Source organism: Salvia miltiorrhiza, chromosome 3 (assembly GCF_028751815.1).
Source record: "Salvia miltiorrhiza cultivar Shanhuang (shh) chromosome 3, IMPLAD_Smil_shh, whole genome shotgun sequence".
Taxonomy (NCBI): domain Eukaryota; kingdom Viridiplantae; phylum Streptophyta; class Magnoliopsida; order Lamiales; family Lamiaceae; genus Salvia; species Salvia miltiorrhiza.
In genome coordinates, this window is record NC_080389.1 from 63,064,849 (window position 1) to 63,080,986 (window position 16,138).

General features: G+C 35.1%; 1 protein-coding gene across 1 annotated transcript; it reads right to left on the reverse strand.

Moving 5' to 3' along the window:
• Positions 1 to 12,350: 12,350 nt before the first annotated feature.
• Positions 12,351 to 14,881, reverse strand: LOC131015395 (pectin acetylesterase 8-like). The gene is made up of 12 exons (XM_057943775.1): positions 14,676 to 14,881; positions 14,505 to 14,587; positions 14,245 to 14,407; positions 14,088 to 14,170; positions 13,906 to 13,992; positions 13,694 to 13,818; positions 13,536 to 13,596; positions 13,390 to 13,443; positions 13,199 to 13,276; positions 12,830 to 12,935; positions 12,605 to 12,750; positions 12,351 to 12,500 (listed from the first exon to the last, which is right to left on the reverse strand). Exons 1-12 carry the CDS (start codon positions 14,800 to 14,802, stop codon positions 12,408 to 12,410), a joined length of 1,206 nt encoding a protein of 401 aa, XP_057799758.1. The 5' UTR covers positions 14,803 to 14,881; the 3' UTR covers positions 12,351 to 12,407.
• Between the last annotated feature and the right edge of the window lie 1,257 nt (positions 14,882 to 16,138).

Sequence of the window (16,138 nt, forward strand, 5' to 3'; positions counted from 1 at the left end):
GGCTGCAAATTGTGATTGTATTATGATAATGAAGTCGCTTCCAATAATCATCATATATACACAAATATTACGTACAAGACTTGAGAGTGTTGATGGGTGTGGGTTTTGAGTCAAGTCGTCGGTAGATGTTATTTCCGAGACAAAAACGAAGACTTGAGGTTGTGGAATACAAATGTCACTTAAAGAGACTGAGACGAAGGCGAAGACGAAGACTTGAGGCAAAGATGGATTCCCATTCTAGCTCTTAATTATTCGCATCATCTACTAAAAGGGTGATTCTATTTATACTTCTCATTTTACTCTTTATAATCACTATTTAAAATAATAATTAAAAATTTATTTTATATTTAAATATTAAAGCTATAAAGACTAAAATGGGGCGATGAATAGACCCCTACACAAATTGTCTAATATGCAACTATTATTTTTTTAATTCTATCGTAGATTTTTTTAATTCTAGGAGCTATTATTTTATTATTATTATTTCTCGGATTAATGTTTCTTTTCTTTCTCTTGAGTTGGCTCTTCAATTTCTCCAACATTGATACTTTTCATTAGTTGTGTCTTTTGGATTGCATTTGCTACAATATTGAGATTTCCCCGTTGATCGAATTTTATAGACTTGAGCATCGTCATAAAGCACGTTTCTGTGTACGCCTGTGTGCTTAATCCTCTATAATTGTTATAATTACGTATATAATATCAAATTTTGTAATATGAATTATTTAAATTATAGTAAGTGTTTAAGTAAGAAATCTTAATTTACATCTTTGATTGAAGAAAGGTATTCATCCACAAAGCAGCCTGCATAGGCTGTAATTTCTAGAAACAAGAAAACTTAATCATCTACCCTTCTACATATACACAGATAAATCCTAGAATGCTAGTTCTCGTGAACAAGTAGTCTTTCTTTTTCATTCTACACGATAGGGGCCCACGTAGGAATTCAAATAATATTAATAATTCAAGTAAATTAGTCAAAGTCCTTTTCACTCATTTTACACTATTGGGGCCCAATGAATTTAATTAGGCAGTTTTTTATCAGATGAGATCTTCTATTTCACTATATTTCACTATTTTGTGTGTATCATTTTTAATTTTTCTATTTTATAATTGTTTTTTATAAAAATAAAAAATATTATTATATTATGAACTCTAATTAATATTTATAACTAAAAATTAAAATTTTAAAAATTTATATCCTTTAACTTTGAATTAATGAACCCAAATAATCACTTAGTAATTCAAATAAATATAAAAAAATAATTATAAACCCTAATTGGATGAGTGAACCCTTGTTAATTTTCTTTTTATAATATTAAAGCATAATAAATTAAAACTGAAGAACATATAATTAAAAATTATAATAAATTAAGAGGGGTATGCGATGGTATACACACAAAATAGTGAGAGAGATGATCCCATGTGCTTTTCTATTTTTATGGGAATGATGTCTATGGAAATGACTTGTTGTCTGCCCATTGTAGTTTATTTTTATAAGGGAATGAAACTGTGACGTTTATTTTTTTGACTTGGGAGAGTTGGGGAGGGGGAACAGTGTGGTTTGAACCTGGAACCTCACTGTTCACATACAGGAGGTCGCACCGCTTGGTCTCACCTTGGGGACAACTGCGACGTTTATTTATTCAGTACAAATTTGAACCCTTATAAAAGAAATAATTTGTGAATGTCAGAATTGTGGAGAGTTGGCCCAATGATCTTTATTTCCTTGGCCCAAATCACTTCCCAGCCCATTTCCAAAAACCTAGCCCACTATCCCATCTGCGCCGCTCCATCTTTCCGCCGCCTGTCTCCTCGATTCTCACCTCCGACTTCAATGTTCCTTCCTCCTTCCCAATGACCTTCACTCCTTTTTTATCCCTGCTGCAAGTCTTTCAATGGTAAGGAAGTTTTCACACCGTCTGAAATAGAAGGCTCTGCTATTCCTTCTTGAAGTGTCGCCGGATTCCTGTTCGTGGTTTCCTGAGTGGTGACTGTGGTGTGAACTTCGCTTCGATTGAGAGCTTGTATCACCGGATTCCTGTCCATCGGTTTCCTGGTTTGGTGATACGTTGTGAGTGTGCGAGCCATCGGAATCCTGTCCATCGGATTCCTGCTGTTGGTGGCTGTACTTCTGGGATCTGGGTGTTTACCTGTTCTACTTCCACCGTGCCGTGATCATTGAGCTGCTGGAAGAGCCGAGCCTACTGTGGGAAAATCTGAGCCAAAGTGTCCCGAGGACACATTTTCCCACTTCGATCTACTCTGAACTTTTCTGTTGTATTTTTTCTTTTGGTTTTCACTTTGGGATCCTGTTTACTTGCTGTGTTTCTGGTGCTCTGTAGGTGCAGAGAAGTGGTGACAGACCAGAGGAGTCACATTCCAGAGCAGAGGGATCAGTGCTTCAGACCAGAGAAGTGAAGAAGGAGCAGAGAAGTTGAAGATTCTCTGCCGAGCCAGAGGAGTCGTGTACCAGAGGAGAATCAGGCCAGCGGGATCAAGGTCAGAGGAGTCGGGCTCCCCGCTGCCAGAGGACTCCCGCTGCCAGAGGACTCCCGCGGCCAGAGGAGTCGAGCTCCCCGCTGCCAGAGGAGTCGAACTTCAGAGGAGTCGCTTTCCTCGCTGTCAGAGGAGTCCAACATCAGAGGGTTCAACTCCAGAGGAATCGAGTCGCCTCGAGCAAAGGAAGATAAAGTGCTTGAGCACGAGTGGGGGAGACAGGAGATTCGGGAACCAAGTGGTGTAACCCTGGCTAGGCGTAGATACCCAACAGTGGTATCAGAGCCACGGTGACCTAGCCAGGGCACCCTCCGAACACATCTTTCCCACCCCGCCGCCCGTTGGCTGCGCCGATTCGCTCCCGACGAGCAAGGATTGAGGTAAGTCTGGACTTTCCCCTACCTGGGAATCCAGCTCTGGTAAATTGGCTTAACCCTGAAATTCCTAGTGCCTAGGGTTGGTGTTGTTGCTGTTGTTTGTGCTTTGCATGTTTTGCTTGCTGAGATCTTGGTATCTTGCGATCCTGTTTTCGTTTGTGCTTCCGCGTGTTGTCTGAAATCTCGATAAATCCTTGGTATTTCAAGCCGAGTTAGATCTCCCTTGTTTTGGTCCAGTTCGTCTGGATTCCCCTGTGGGTCTCCTCGTGCGAGTATCCTGGAAAACAAGGGAGAGAGGGGCTTATCTAGATTGGTTGTGTGCGCCTTTGTTTGTTGTGTTTTCTTGCTTGTTGCATCTGCATAACCATGAACAACATGCATGACCTGCTTGAATTCTCACTATCTGCTGCTCCAAGTGAGGTGGAGAATCTGAATGTTGTTGGTCAAAACAAGTATGAGTTTATGTTTCCTTCCCCTACTGTTCCTTTTGAGGTGGATCCTCAACCCAACTTGCATGCTGAACCAGAAAACTTGCTTGAGCCTGTTATGAATGAACCTAATGAAACTTGGGCTCTAGTGATAAAGCCCACTGGATGTTCTGTTGTTAAATCCAAATTATGGTTGTTCAAAGTCAAGCATGAAATTGATAATGTGAGATATAAAACTAGGCTTGTTGTTAAGGGATTTACTAAGAAAGAGTTTGGATGACATTTTGTGTTTCTGTGTGTCGAGCTCTGCTCTGTGATTGAGCTCTGCTCTGTTTGTGTGTGCCATGTTTTGTGTTGAGTCTGTTGCTCTGCTCTGTCCTGCGTTTATGTGCTTCCTGTTGTTTCTGTGCTCTGCTATGTTTTGCTTTGCTTTGTGTCTCTTCTCTGGTCTGTCGTCGAGCTCTGTTCTTCTCTGTCGTCGCATGTGTGTGCTCTGCTCTGTTCTGTGTCTGTCTCTCTCCTTTGCATGTATGTGTGTGTCCTGTGTGTTTGTGTTTGTTGGGTCTGTTGTGTCTTCAATGATAACCTTTCAGGTTTGAGAATGTGGTGATTACCCCTGGGTTGGTCTCTAGTGTTGAGACTGAGATTAATATGCTAATATTTCTCTCACCCTCTATTATCTTGTCTCTGTGATAGGATGATAGTAAAAATGGCTATGATGATAAGCTCGAATTAAATAGCAGGCTCTTCCCTGGTGACATAATGATCATTGTGCCAAAGGTGGAATGTGGAGAGTTGGCCCAATGATCTTTATTTCCTTGGCCCAAATCACTTCCCAGCCCATTTCCAAAAACCTAGCCCACTATCCCATCTGCGCCGCTCCATCTTTCCGCCGCCTGTCTCCTCGATTCTCACCTCCGACTTCAATGTTCCTTCCTCCTTCCCAATGACCTTCACTCCTTTTTTATCCCTGCTGCAAGTCTTTCAATGGTAAGGAAGTTTTCACACCGTCTGAAATAGAAGGCTCTGCTATTCCTTCTTGAAGTGTCGCCGGATTCCTGTTCGTGGTTTCCTGAGTGGTGACTGTGGTGTGAACTTCGCTTCGATTGAGAGCTTGTATCACCGGATTCCTGTCCATCGGTTTCCTGGTTTGGTGATACGTTGTGAGTGTGCGAGCCATCGGAATCCTGTCCATCGGATTCCTGCTGTTGGTGGCTGTACTTCTGGGATCTGGGTGTTTACCTGTTCTACTTCCACCGTGCCGTGATCATTGAGCTGCTGGAAGAGCCGAGCCTACTGCGGGAAAATCTGAGCCAAAGTGTCCCGAGGACACATTTTCCCACTTCGATCTACTCTGAACTTTTCTGTTGTATTTTTTCTTTTGGTTTTCACTTTGGGATCCTGTTTACTTGCTGTGTTTCTGGTGCTCTGTAGGTGCAGAGAAGTGGTGACAGACCAGAGGAGTCACATTCCAGAGCAGAGGGATCAGTGCTTCAGACCAGAGAAGTGAAGAAGGAGCAGAGAAGTTGAAGATTCTCTGCCGAGCCAGAGGAGTCGTGTACCAGAGGAGAATCAGGCCAGCGGGATCAAGGTCAGAGGAGTCGGGCTCCCCGCTGCCAGAGGACTCCCGCTGCCAGAGGACTCCCGCGGCCAGAGGAGTCGAGCTCCCCGCTGCCAGATGAGTCGAACTTCAGAGGAGTCGCTTTCCTCGCTGTCAGAGGAGTCCAACATCAGAGGGTTCAACTCCAGAGGAATCGAGTCGCCTCGAGCAAAGGAAGATAAAGTGCTTGAGCACGAGTGGGGGAGACAGGAGATTCGGGAACCAAGTGGTGTAACCCTGGCTAGGCGTAGATACCCAACAAGAATCTTAATTTTTTATCCGATGCGTTAAAAATAATTATTAAATGGTTATTTATGAATAGGCAGCTTGAAATAATATTATATCGATCAATAATTTAATAATGCGGAATTCATTGTGATGTGAGTATTTTATAAAAATTTGCTAAACATTGAATATGAACTGATATCATATATTTTTAGCGTTGACTGATTAGAGACCAGAAATGCTTGATAAATCTCTAAATGGGAGTATATGTTTACGAAATCTTTGTAGCATCGAAATTTTGAGGAGTTAATTCAGTCTCGTCCTCTGTTTTTCTATTCTTCTCCGTTCTCATTTTTTCACAAGTCATATCTCTTATCCCACATTGATTTTTAATCAAACTCCATCATGACTAAAAGCTATATAAATACTTATGTAGTATCTCTTTCTTCATATATTTGGACCATCAATTTAATTTGGTCAATTAATTAACTTTTAGTTTGCCAAATAAATAGTTATGTTTTTTATTAAAAATAATTTAAGTTATCTAATATACTTTGATCAATAATTAAATTTATTCAATAATGTGAGTCCATATATTAAAATATAAATTAAAAAATAATAATTTTTCTTATATTATTTATATTGTATTAATTCTATAATTCAACATTTAGCTTTATGATATTTTAGAAAATGTAAAATTTATATAAAAACATATTTATAAAAAGAAAATGATGCAATTTGAATCTCATACTGATTTTTATAACACTTTTTTATTAAATTTTAGCAATTGTAAAATCTATATAAGAACGGATTTGTAAAAATTAAATTATGCAATTTAAATCTCATATTGATTTTTATGACACTTTTTCAATTCATAATTTAAACAAAAGTATACATTTTATGCAATTTTTATTAAGCAAATACTGAATCCTAAATCTTTTTTCATAAAGATTTACAAATTAAAAATCTAAATTGAATAATATATTTTGTAATCTTCTAACCAGATTCTAAAAGGGTTGTAAGAGAGGCTCAACGCCTCAAGCCGTGAATATTGGGATAGATTTGTGGGAATGCACAGTAAGAAATTGTAGATTACGGCACATGTCTGTTGGAAGACTTCCACTCAATTCATTGCCTGTCAAATCTATAGTCACTTGAATCGAACAGATAGAGTTTGTAGACTTTGAAGTCTCCCAATCTAGATGACAAGAGACCAATTCAAGTATTGTGAAACAAATTCAAGTATCTAAGGGAATTAAAGTTCTACCGACACCACGTGATGATACCAATATACTCCCTCCGCAATATCGTTTCCACATCGTGGACGGTGCGAGTTTTAAGAAAAGTGGTGGATAGTATATAATAGAGAGTAGTGGATATTGCAGTTAGTGGAGTTTGGGTCTCACTATTGTTGTGAGTGAAAATTTGTACGAACCCTACTTCTTTTCATGGTTAATATAAAATCGAAAATAGATTTTCAACATATATTTAATGAATTAATATAGTTTTCTAGAGTTTTTGAGATCTAATTCTTCTTTTAGTAGAAAAGTGAAGCAAAACAATATATTTTTTTAAATATAGCATTGAAAGTGAAGCAAAACAACAACAAATTAATGGTGGTGATTTTTAGGTAGTGGAGATCTCACCAAAATTTGAAATGAGTGATTGAGATTCAATTGATGAAGATTTTTTTGCAAATAAAGAGTACTTGTGAAGTTAAAAGATCAAAAAGTGTCTTAAAATGAAAAGTGGGAATCTGAGCGGCCACCGTCGAGGGTGGCGGCGCTGTTGCTCGGAGACACAAAGTTTGGCCGGAAATTGATGGTCGAGAGCTTCGTGGAGGTGACGGAAAGAGAAGGCAGCGATGATTGTAACGTGATATGGGTGACAGATATCTCGAAATTCAGGGAATACGAGGTGGATTTCGGGTTCAGGAAGCCGGAGTGGGTGAGCATCGCCGCCATGCCTATGCCGAATCATATAATTATGTTGAACAACAAAAGCGACAATTTACATGAAAATTACTCTGTTGTACCTGTAAAATGGTTTTCAAAGAGGTATAAATTTGTTAGCATGGTAATATTCCCGACATCCCTTTGAAAGGTTCCCCGTGAATTTGTTGCGCCCTAGTCCTAAGGTTTGAAGAGAAGACATATTCATGAAAATATTGAAATCAATTAAGCCCTCAATCTCATTCTGTTCAGCACCAAAAGCAACCAGACTCTGAAGACGGCCAATATCATGTACAGAGGGAGTATAATATTAAAAAAAAAAGGTTAAGAAAAAAATTCCAACTCATGCATAGCAAGATGGTTTGGCTAGGCCTAAATTAACCTACTTTGTAAAAAATAAAATTCACGCTTTAATTATATTGCACAATATAGCAATATAGTAGTTAATCGTTTTAGTATTTTTAAAACTATTTTTTGTTGGGTGCATTGAGGTTGATCATACTATGTTGGCATTATATTTTCTTTTGGTGTTATTGAAGAAATTTTTTTAGCTAAAGGCGAGCTTGATGTGAATGAAGAATTGCGAGTACTCATAGTTTAGAATCAAGAAGAAAAATAATAGTACAAAACTTGTAGAAATATATATGCTCAAATTAATAATAATTCAAAATTAATCATAATTATATAGTTTGAAATAAGTTTGAATCAAAATATTGATAGGTTTATCAAATTTTGAGAAACAAAACGGTCATAATACAGAATAAACATGTAATTTTATTGATAATTATATGAATTAAGATTTTTTACATTAATTAGGTAACGACTCTATTGCATGCATGTGATTAGCATACAAACTTATATATGCGAAAAGAGTTTAAAAGAGTAAAACTTTCACTAACTTATTTATGATGAAAGGGTAAACAAAAGAGGGAAGAAAGAAGAAAGTAGTAGTAATTTTGAAGAATTTGAACTTATTTAGAATTGTGATTAGTGTAGGATTATAATAATAATAATATTACATCATTGCCCTTAAGATAGATTTAAAAATAGGGACATAATAGGCAAATCAAATTTTATAAAACAAAGCTCTTTAGGTATAGATAGATTATAGTAAAAGTTATTATCAAATTCTTGAATAAAGAGTATGGCACAAAAAGAAATCAATGACTTTGTACGTAGGGATGGGGTAAAGATTGAACTTGACTAAAGCCTAAATTAAATCACATAGCATTTTCTTATGCACAGAAACGTCTCCTCCAAATGCAGCAATGGGGAAAGAGTCCGAAAATACACTGCGAAAAAATGAAAATTCCAACATTCCGAAGGCTTGAACATAATCTCCGTTTTTTCGTTCTTCGTCATCATCTTCGACAACTTCGTCCCCTCGTTCTTCGAGGCCCTCGACTGGGAGTCATTCGCAGTGTTTTTTCTTTTCTTTTCTTTTTCTTGATTATTTGTTTTTTCGTTTTTTTGTTTTGTTTGAGTTCATAGTGATAGAGAGCAGGAAAATTTGTATGAATAAATTCTTTTTGTGTAAATAGATATTGAAGAAGAGTATATTCTTTTTCATGCACTTTTAAGTACTATTCTATAAGTGAATTTTCTCTGGAGTGTGAAAACAGTGATGTTAGCTGCAATTAGTTATTAAATATTAATTAATCTCAACTTCGAATTTAATAGTTTTAATTTGAGTTTATTAATTGCAATTAGTATTTCATGATCAATAAGTTAATTAAATTGTAACACAAAGAGATTAATTAAATCAAGCTTGTTGAACTAATAACAACAAAGTGGTTTATTGTTTTGTGGGTTTCAATTGAGAGAATTAAATTGAATTAGCTTCCCCAAGTTAGTATAAATACTGAAAGCTAGCATTCAATATATTACAAAACATCTCAAAAGGGAGAATATTTCAAATACTTCAATTCGAATAATATTTATAGTTGAATATCATGATTCAAATCTTGATCTTCCTTGTTATTAGTGGAGTGATAGTAAATGAATCTCAATCGCATCAAATCGAATCGATCGATTCAAAACTTGCCGATTTAAATGCCGCAGGGGATTTCTGTTACAATAAACAAAAACTAATCCCTGAATATTGTTGTTCTTCGTTTGTTGATAGCATTTGCGATACTGATTTCCCTCTAATTAGGGATCCTTATTGTTGCAAATCCTACGCAAATCTTAGTAAAGAGAATCAAAATGCATTTTTTAATGGAGCTAGGGAATTACGTTATTGTCAAGGGGCTTATTTGTTAAACCTTACTTGCTAGAATTACTACTATATATGTAACGTCACAATAATCGTGACGAAATAATAAATATGTTTTTTTTTCTCTATTTTAAATATTCTAGCATTATCTTGTGTTGTTATAATAATGTAAATATTTCTTCAGAAAATAAGAAAATCGTGAATAAAAAATTTATTTAACACCTAATTTATTTAACACCTAGTCAGCTCTGCTATGCAATTCTAGCTCTGCTACTCAGCTCTGCTATTCAGCTCTGCTATGCAATTCTAGCTCTGCTAGTCAGCTCTGTTGGTCAGCTCTGCTCTTCAGCTCTGCCTTTCAGCTCTGTCGGTTAGCTCTGCACTTCAGCTCTGCCGGTCAGCTCTGCCTTTCAGCTCTGTCGGTTAGCTCTGCACTTCAGCTCTGCCTTTCAGCTCTGTCGGTTAGCTCTGCACTTCAGCTCTGCCGGTTAGCTCTGCCGGTCAGCTCTGCACTCATCTCCCTGCTCTGCACTCATCTCGACTACGCCAAAAATGCACATACATAACACAGCATAGATAATAGTCCACCAGTACAGTTCGCGCCGATCACCTCCTTGGCAACGGAAAAGCGCCGTCACCTCCCTCTGTTTCCGGCGACCGCAGCAAGCCACGGCCGCCACCCTCAACTCTCATCTACTCTCGACTCTCATCCAAATCTCCAATTCAGCCAACTCCACAAAACAACACACTCAAGGCTCGACTAACAGCCACATAAATCAAGACTCTACCTTTCTTTTCTTTTAACAGTTATGCAGCAAAATACATACATATAAACACAAAAAAACATGAACATGAATTTGGGTTTCAAGATCGAAAAGTGAAGTGAAGAAGCAGGGGAGTTAAAGGTGAAACCTTTAGAGTTTGATCAAATTTCGATGGTCAGCTGCTTGAAATCGCTGGGCTGCTGTTCTTTGAAGCTCGGCGTTTGAAGCTCAGTCCGGGAGGAAACGAGAGAGATGAAGTGAGTGCGAGAGAATGTTCTGGGGTGAACTTGCAGAGGAGGTGTATTTGAAGAGAGAAAGAAAAAGTGAGACGGTGGAGGTGGAGAAAATATCAAGGAAGAAAGGTGGGTTGGGCTTGATGGAAGATGGGTTGGGCTTTCCTTTATTTACTCAAATGTAAATAAAACATAAGGCCCAACATAAAAAAAATCACAACACACATAAATGCTTAAATGCTTAATTAAATAAATATGCAATGCATATAAATTTAATTACTAAATTTACAAATGCTTTTGTAAATCATGTTTGTTGGAATTAAAATAAATTCTTTTTCTCAATCCGGCGTGAATCATCTTAAACCTAAGTTCAAAATTATTCTAAACTTAGCTCGAGGAAAACGGGGTATTACAATACAATTATTTTTCGCACCCCCTATTTGAAAATCCTGAATCCACCACTGGCTAACTCTGCAAATAAGTAAGCAGCTGAGCAATGTTTTCATTAGTAAGAGCACCAGTGACAGGACCCTTTCAGAACTGATCAGATTGACAGATCCATTGTTAGAAATATGTGAAAATTGGAATCTAAACTCATACTTTTCAATCACATATATATTTATAGTACGTATTTGTAATTACAAATATGTAATTGAAATATAAATGTGAATTCAAATCTTTTCAATCCATATGATCTCAAATCAAAATAGAGTCAAAATGCATTCTTAGCAAATCTTAGTAATTAATTTATCATTGTGATACTGGTTTCTCTCTAATTTAACATGATTGTTGTAATTCCTTTGAAAATCTTAGTACAAAGAGTCAAAATGCATTTCTTAAATGAATCTCAGTTGCGAGTGAAATACTAATTTTCATCCAGAATGATTGCCATCAGAAGGAAATACTATGTGTGAAAAATAGTGAACCTCTATACTATAATAAAAATTTATCGGATTTAATTTGCACTTCAAATATTTTTCATGCGAAGAGCGAATTATATGTCAGTTCTACATATAAATATGATACTAGGTCATGTGATATTAATTAAAACCCATTACTGTTTTGTGGGTTTCAATTCAGAGAATTAAATTCGATTGAAACGCATCTAGCTTCGCCAAATTAATTAGTATAAATACTGAAAGCATTCAATATTTTACAAAACATCTTAAAAAGAGTAATATTTTAAATACTTCAATTCAAATTATAGTTGAATACCATGATTCGAATCTTGATTTTTCTCGTAATTAGTGGAGTGATAGTAAATGAATCTCAATCGCGTCAAATTGAATCCTCCGTTTCAAAAATTGCTGATTTAAAAGATCAATTTGTTTTTTGTAACAATAACAAAATACTAATCCCTGAATTAGCTTGTTGTGGTGCGATTCTTGATAGCATTTGCGATCTTGATTTCCCTAATTCGTATCTTGAAGTTCCTGGTTGTTGTAATTCCTTTGCAAATCTTACTACAAAGACTCAAAATGCATTTCTCAAAGAAGCTAGGAAAATACCTTCATGTTTTGGGGCTGCTTCTTTAACCATTACTTGCTATTAGCTTAGTGCTTTACAAATATGTACTACTCATATACATGTAACGTCACAATAATCTTGAATAAATAATTAATAAAAGGAGTATATTTTTTTCCCCTATCTTAAATATTCAAACATTATCTTGTGTTGTCATATTAATGTAGATATTTGTTGTCATATATATTAATGTAAATATTTCTTCAGAAAAAAAAGAAAATCACGATTAGAATTTAATTTAACACCTAATTTATGGATAGTTGATAACTACATAAATATTTTAAATATATTATTGAATCATAATATTGTTGTGATTCCTTTGTTGTCAAGGGGCTTATTCTTTAGACATTTCTCGCTAGCTTTAGTGCTTTAGAATTACTACTATCCATGTAACGTCACCATAATCTTAAATAAATAATAAATATATTTTTAAATATTCAAACATTATTAACATACATATTTGTTGTCATATTAATGTAAATATTTCTTCAGAAAATAAGAAAATCGCGATTAAAAATTTATTTAACACCTAATTTATGGATAGTTGATAACTACATAAATTATTTAATATATTATTGAATCATACAAATTTATGTAGTACAAGCATCTAGATAAGCAGATGAGGTGATCAAGGTAACCGACTTCCTATCGAAATACCAATCTCCAAAGGCCTCCAACAAGGTCTGCACATTGTTTTGCAAAAAAAAAATATTGTGTAAATATTAATTAACATTATTTATTTTGTATGAAAAAAAACAGAATGACATAAAAAGTAAATTAAACTCACCAAATTTTCCAATTTGACTATGGAATTTGGTGACCAAAACCGCTCAATATATGCTTGTGAGTGTGTGAAGCATGCGTCGATAAACATGCCTCTTGAAGGATTATAGGGGAGATTATTAATAGCTTTAAAAAAAGCACCCCCAAAATCTGTGATCAAAATTAAATAAATTCAGTTCATGTAAAAACAATACTTAATTTTCTAATAATAAAAATAAATGTTTATTACCATTTACTAGTTGTTTATCTGCAGGCTTACAACTGATGTTGTATTTGAAGCAATCTTTCCATCTTGCCGCATCAGGAGAATTTGGAGGCACCAATCTGCTTAGAACCTAAAACAACATTTAAACATTAAAAGTTAGTACTATTTTGTGAAAAATAGTAAGCCTCTAAACTGTAATTAAAAATTGGTGGCATTTAATTTGCACTTAATAGTGCATCTCTATTGAATTTGGATCATTTTAATTTTTTATCAGAAATTGTTATATTAGTCAGCTATAATATGTTAACCATTTCAATAGTTTGAGTATTATGTATTTATTTATTTATTTATTTATTTCATGAAAAAGGTAAAGAGAGTTGAGAAAGTACGTACCTGGAAATAATCAAATGCACTATTTAATATAAATAGTGGAGTTTGAATATCCCCAACCAGATATTCAGGATAGAGACACTGCAAAATTTAAAGAAACATGTAGTGAATATATATCCAAATATTTATTAATTAAGATAAGAAAGAGACTTTTTTATTTCTTTTTAATATAATAATCATATACTATCACTTACCAAACTCGCATCTCTTGTTTTTGTGCATTTCTCAGGCAATAAGCTAGATATATTCTGCAACACAGATTATTGCATATCTTCAATTATATACATAATTAAAAAACACATGGATTCAAAAAGTTTTAAAAAGAGAGCGATCAACATACATGCAGCAGGATGGTCGAGGCAAAAAACTGGTCCCTATAGTCGGCATTCGCGACATTTTCACTGTTTAATCAATAATAATAATAAATAATAAAAATGTAAAGATTGTATTAACACATAGAAATTAAAATTTTAAACAAGGAATGGTATATATTCTCACGCTCGGATGAAAAATCCGGCATCGGAAAGGCATTTCACCCTGCCGACGTTAGGGAGACGTGCTCGGAAGCCATCGCAATGTAGTATAGTTGCTAGGCCTCCGGCCGATCTACCGGAAAGAATAACCTGCAAATAAATAAATATCTTGTAAATTAAGTAATTAATTTAAATGTGACATTGCAATTAATTAAAAAAAATCATTAATGTCCATACATTCTCTCCGGCACCAATTCCCATTGCCAAAAGTTCCTCCACCAGAGCATCGAAATTCCTCGACCCTCTGAATTGAACTATTGGTCCCTGAATGATTTTATATTAATTATTTTAATAAATATATAGAGATGGATCGATGATTTAATGAATTATTTTCAAAATTTATATATGCTACAACTTACTTGACCATCATCAACTACAGTGTCTCCCAGGAACGATGCCTGGTCACAGTAGGTCACGTAAATCCGGTTCCAGTTGTAGAAATCTACAATAATGCATAATAAATATTATGATAAAAAATAGTAAAACACATTTTTAATTAAATAATTAATAAATTACCCGGATTTATGGCTTCGTTTTCGCTAAGGATGCCGGTGAAATCTTGGCTTTTGCTGAGAGTGCCATTCGAATTTGTAATGTTACTAAAGCTGATTCTGCTATTCCCATTGTATTCGTCAAATCTATCACGACAGGTAGTAATGTTTTCACACCACCCGCCTCCCTAAACAAAGACGAAATTAATTAATTAAATATATATAATCAAAAAGGTAATTAATTAATTAATTAAAGAAATAAATGAAGTAATTAAGAGGAAAAACATTGATGTAGATGAGCCAATTTTGGGCTCCGTCTCCTGAGCCCGGCACCAGATAGTATCCATCTGGTGAGCCATCAATGCAAACTGAAACCAAAATATTAGATATAATTAAGTTTAATTAGATGTTGAAATAAATTAATGTATGTAAAAATGATATATGAAGGAATTGAACCTGTTCCTTTTTGAACAGCGTCGGGCAGTGGAGTGAAGGGGACCTTGTCGCATGCCGGCTGCTCCCCCATGGCGCCTCCGACGATCACCAAAATTGTCGCACACACAATCATCCACATCGTCGCCATCGCAATAGCTCAGAGAGAGAGAGTCGAGTGAGAGTGAGAGTGAGAGTGAAAGAGAGATAGAGAGAGTTGTTTGTGGTGTGAAGAATTGCGAGAGATCGAGAGAGAGATGTTTGAGGTGTGAAGAGTTGTGAAGGGATGAAGCATTATTTATAAGCAGAAATTTAGTGTATCTCTTAATTAATGATGTATGGAGTGATAGATAGATACCGAACTTCATTTGAAAAATCTTCACACCATCAATTATTTCACCTTGAAAATTGTAACCATCGCTTCCATTTCCATACACTAATTAGATTCTTTGAAAAGTACATTAAACATTAGTTAGGTAGGTAATTATTGTGATGCCTATGTAGCCTTTTTTAGAGGAAAGAAAAAATGTTAGGCTTAGATGAATGGAGCTTCGGTTGATGGGAAAGAAAAAATGCCAAGTGTCTAATTAGTATAAAAAATGTCCTGTTCGGTATTTCAACAAACACTTGATGGGCGTACGTCACCTTAATTTTGGTTATTTGGCTTCGCCACATTTTGCTTTAGTCCTTACTCGAGCTGAGCTGAGCTTAGCTCGTTTAGTAAATTCAACAAACACTTCTTGTGCAAGTATGGCTCCACTCGTGATTGATTATAATGTGGCTAAAAGTGATATCAAACCTATTGATTAGGATTTTTCAAATCTATCAAAACAAAATAATTTTTTTCCCAATATGTATTCTTTTTTTCCATTTATAAGATAGTATTTAAATAGGATTTTAATCTAAACAAATTAAACAAATGATTCCCTAGATGCAAATCTTTTCACTAGTGTTGTTGGTTTGTGTGGCCATTTAATTTATTTAATAAGGATTTTTAGCTTTAAAATAAACCAGCTTCAATTCGGCCTGTTTGGGTTTGGGTACATGAATCGATGGCTTTAAAACTACAACGTTTTGATTATAAATTAATCTTTAAAAAATTAAAATTTATATATTAGATATACTTCACCCATTCTACGGCGGACGTCGTTGGCGCATTTATTTCCCGGCAATTCCCCGACGGACTACCGATGGAAGAATTACAGACGACAATTTAATATAAAAATTTAAACATTAAATATTATAGTCTGTCTATTATTATTATTATTATTATTATTTTTTAATTTGGGTTTAGTAAATGTGTGAATATAATAAAGCTTTCTTATATTTTTGTTCTTTCAATTGCAGTTTAATTTCGGAAAAAAATTGGAACGCCCAGATTTAGATGTGATCAGCATGCAAGTTTTTTGGACGAATTTCACACTTGCATTTAGATTTCTATTTTTACAGACATTGATATTAGGCAATAATTGTTTATTAATATGACG

Coding starts and splice junctions, on each gene's coding strand:
- LOC131015395 (XM_057943775.1), bottom strand. CDS start 14,802: ATGGCGACGATGTGGATGATTGTGTGTGCGACAATTTTGGTGATCGTC. Junction 14,408..14,504: donor ATTGGCTCATCTACATCAAT/GTTTTTCCTCTT, acceptor GTCTTTGTTTAG/GGAGGCGGGTGGTGTGAAAA. Junction 13,993..14,087: donor CTGTAGTTGATGATGGTCAA/GTAAGTTGTAGC, acceptor AAAATCATTCAG/GGACCAATAGTTCAATTCAG.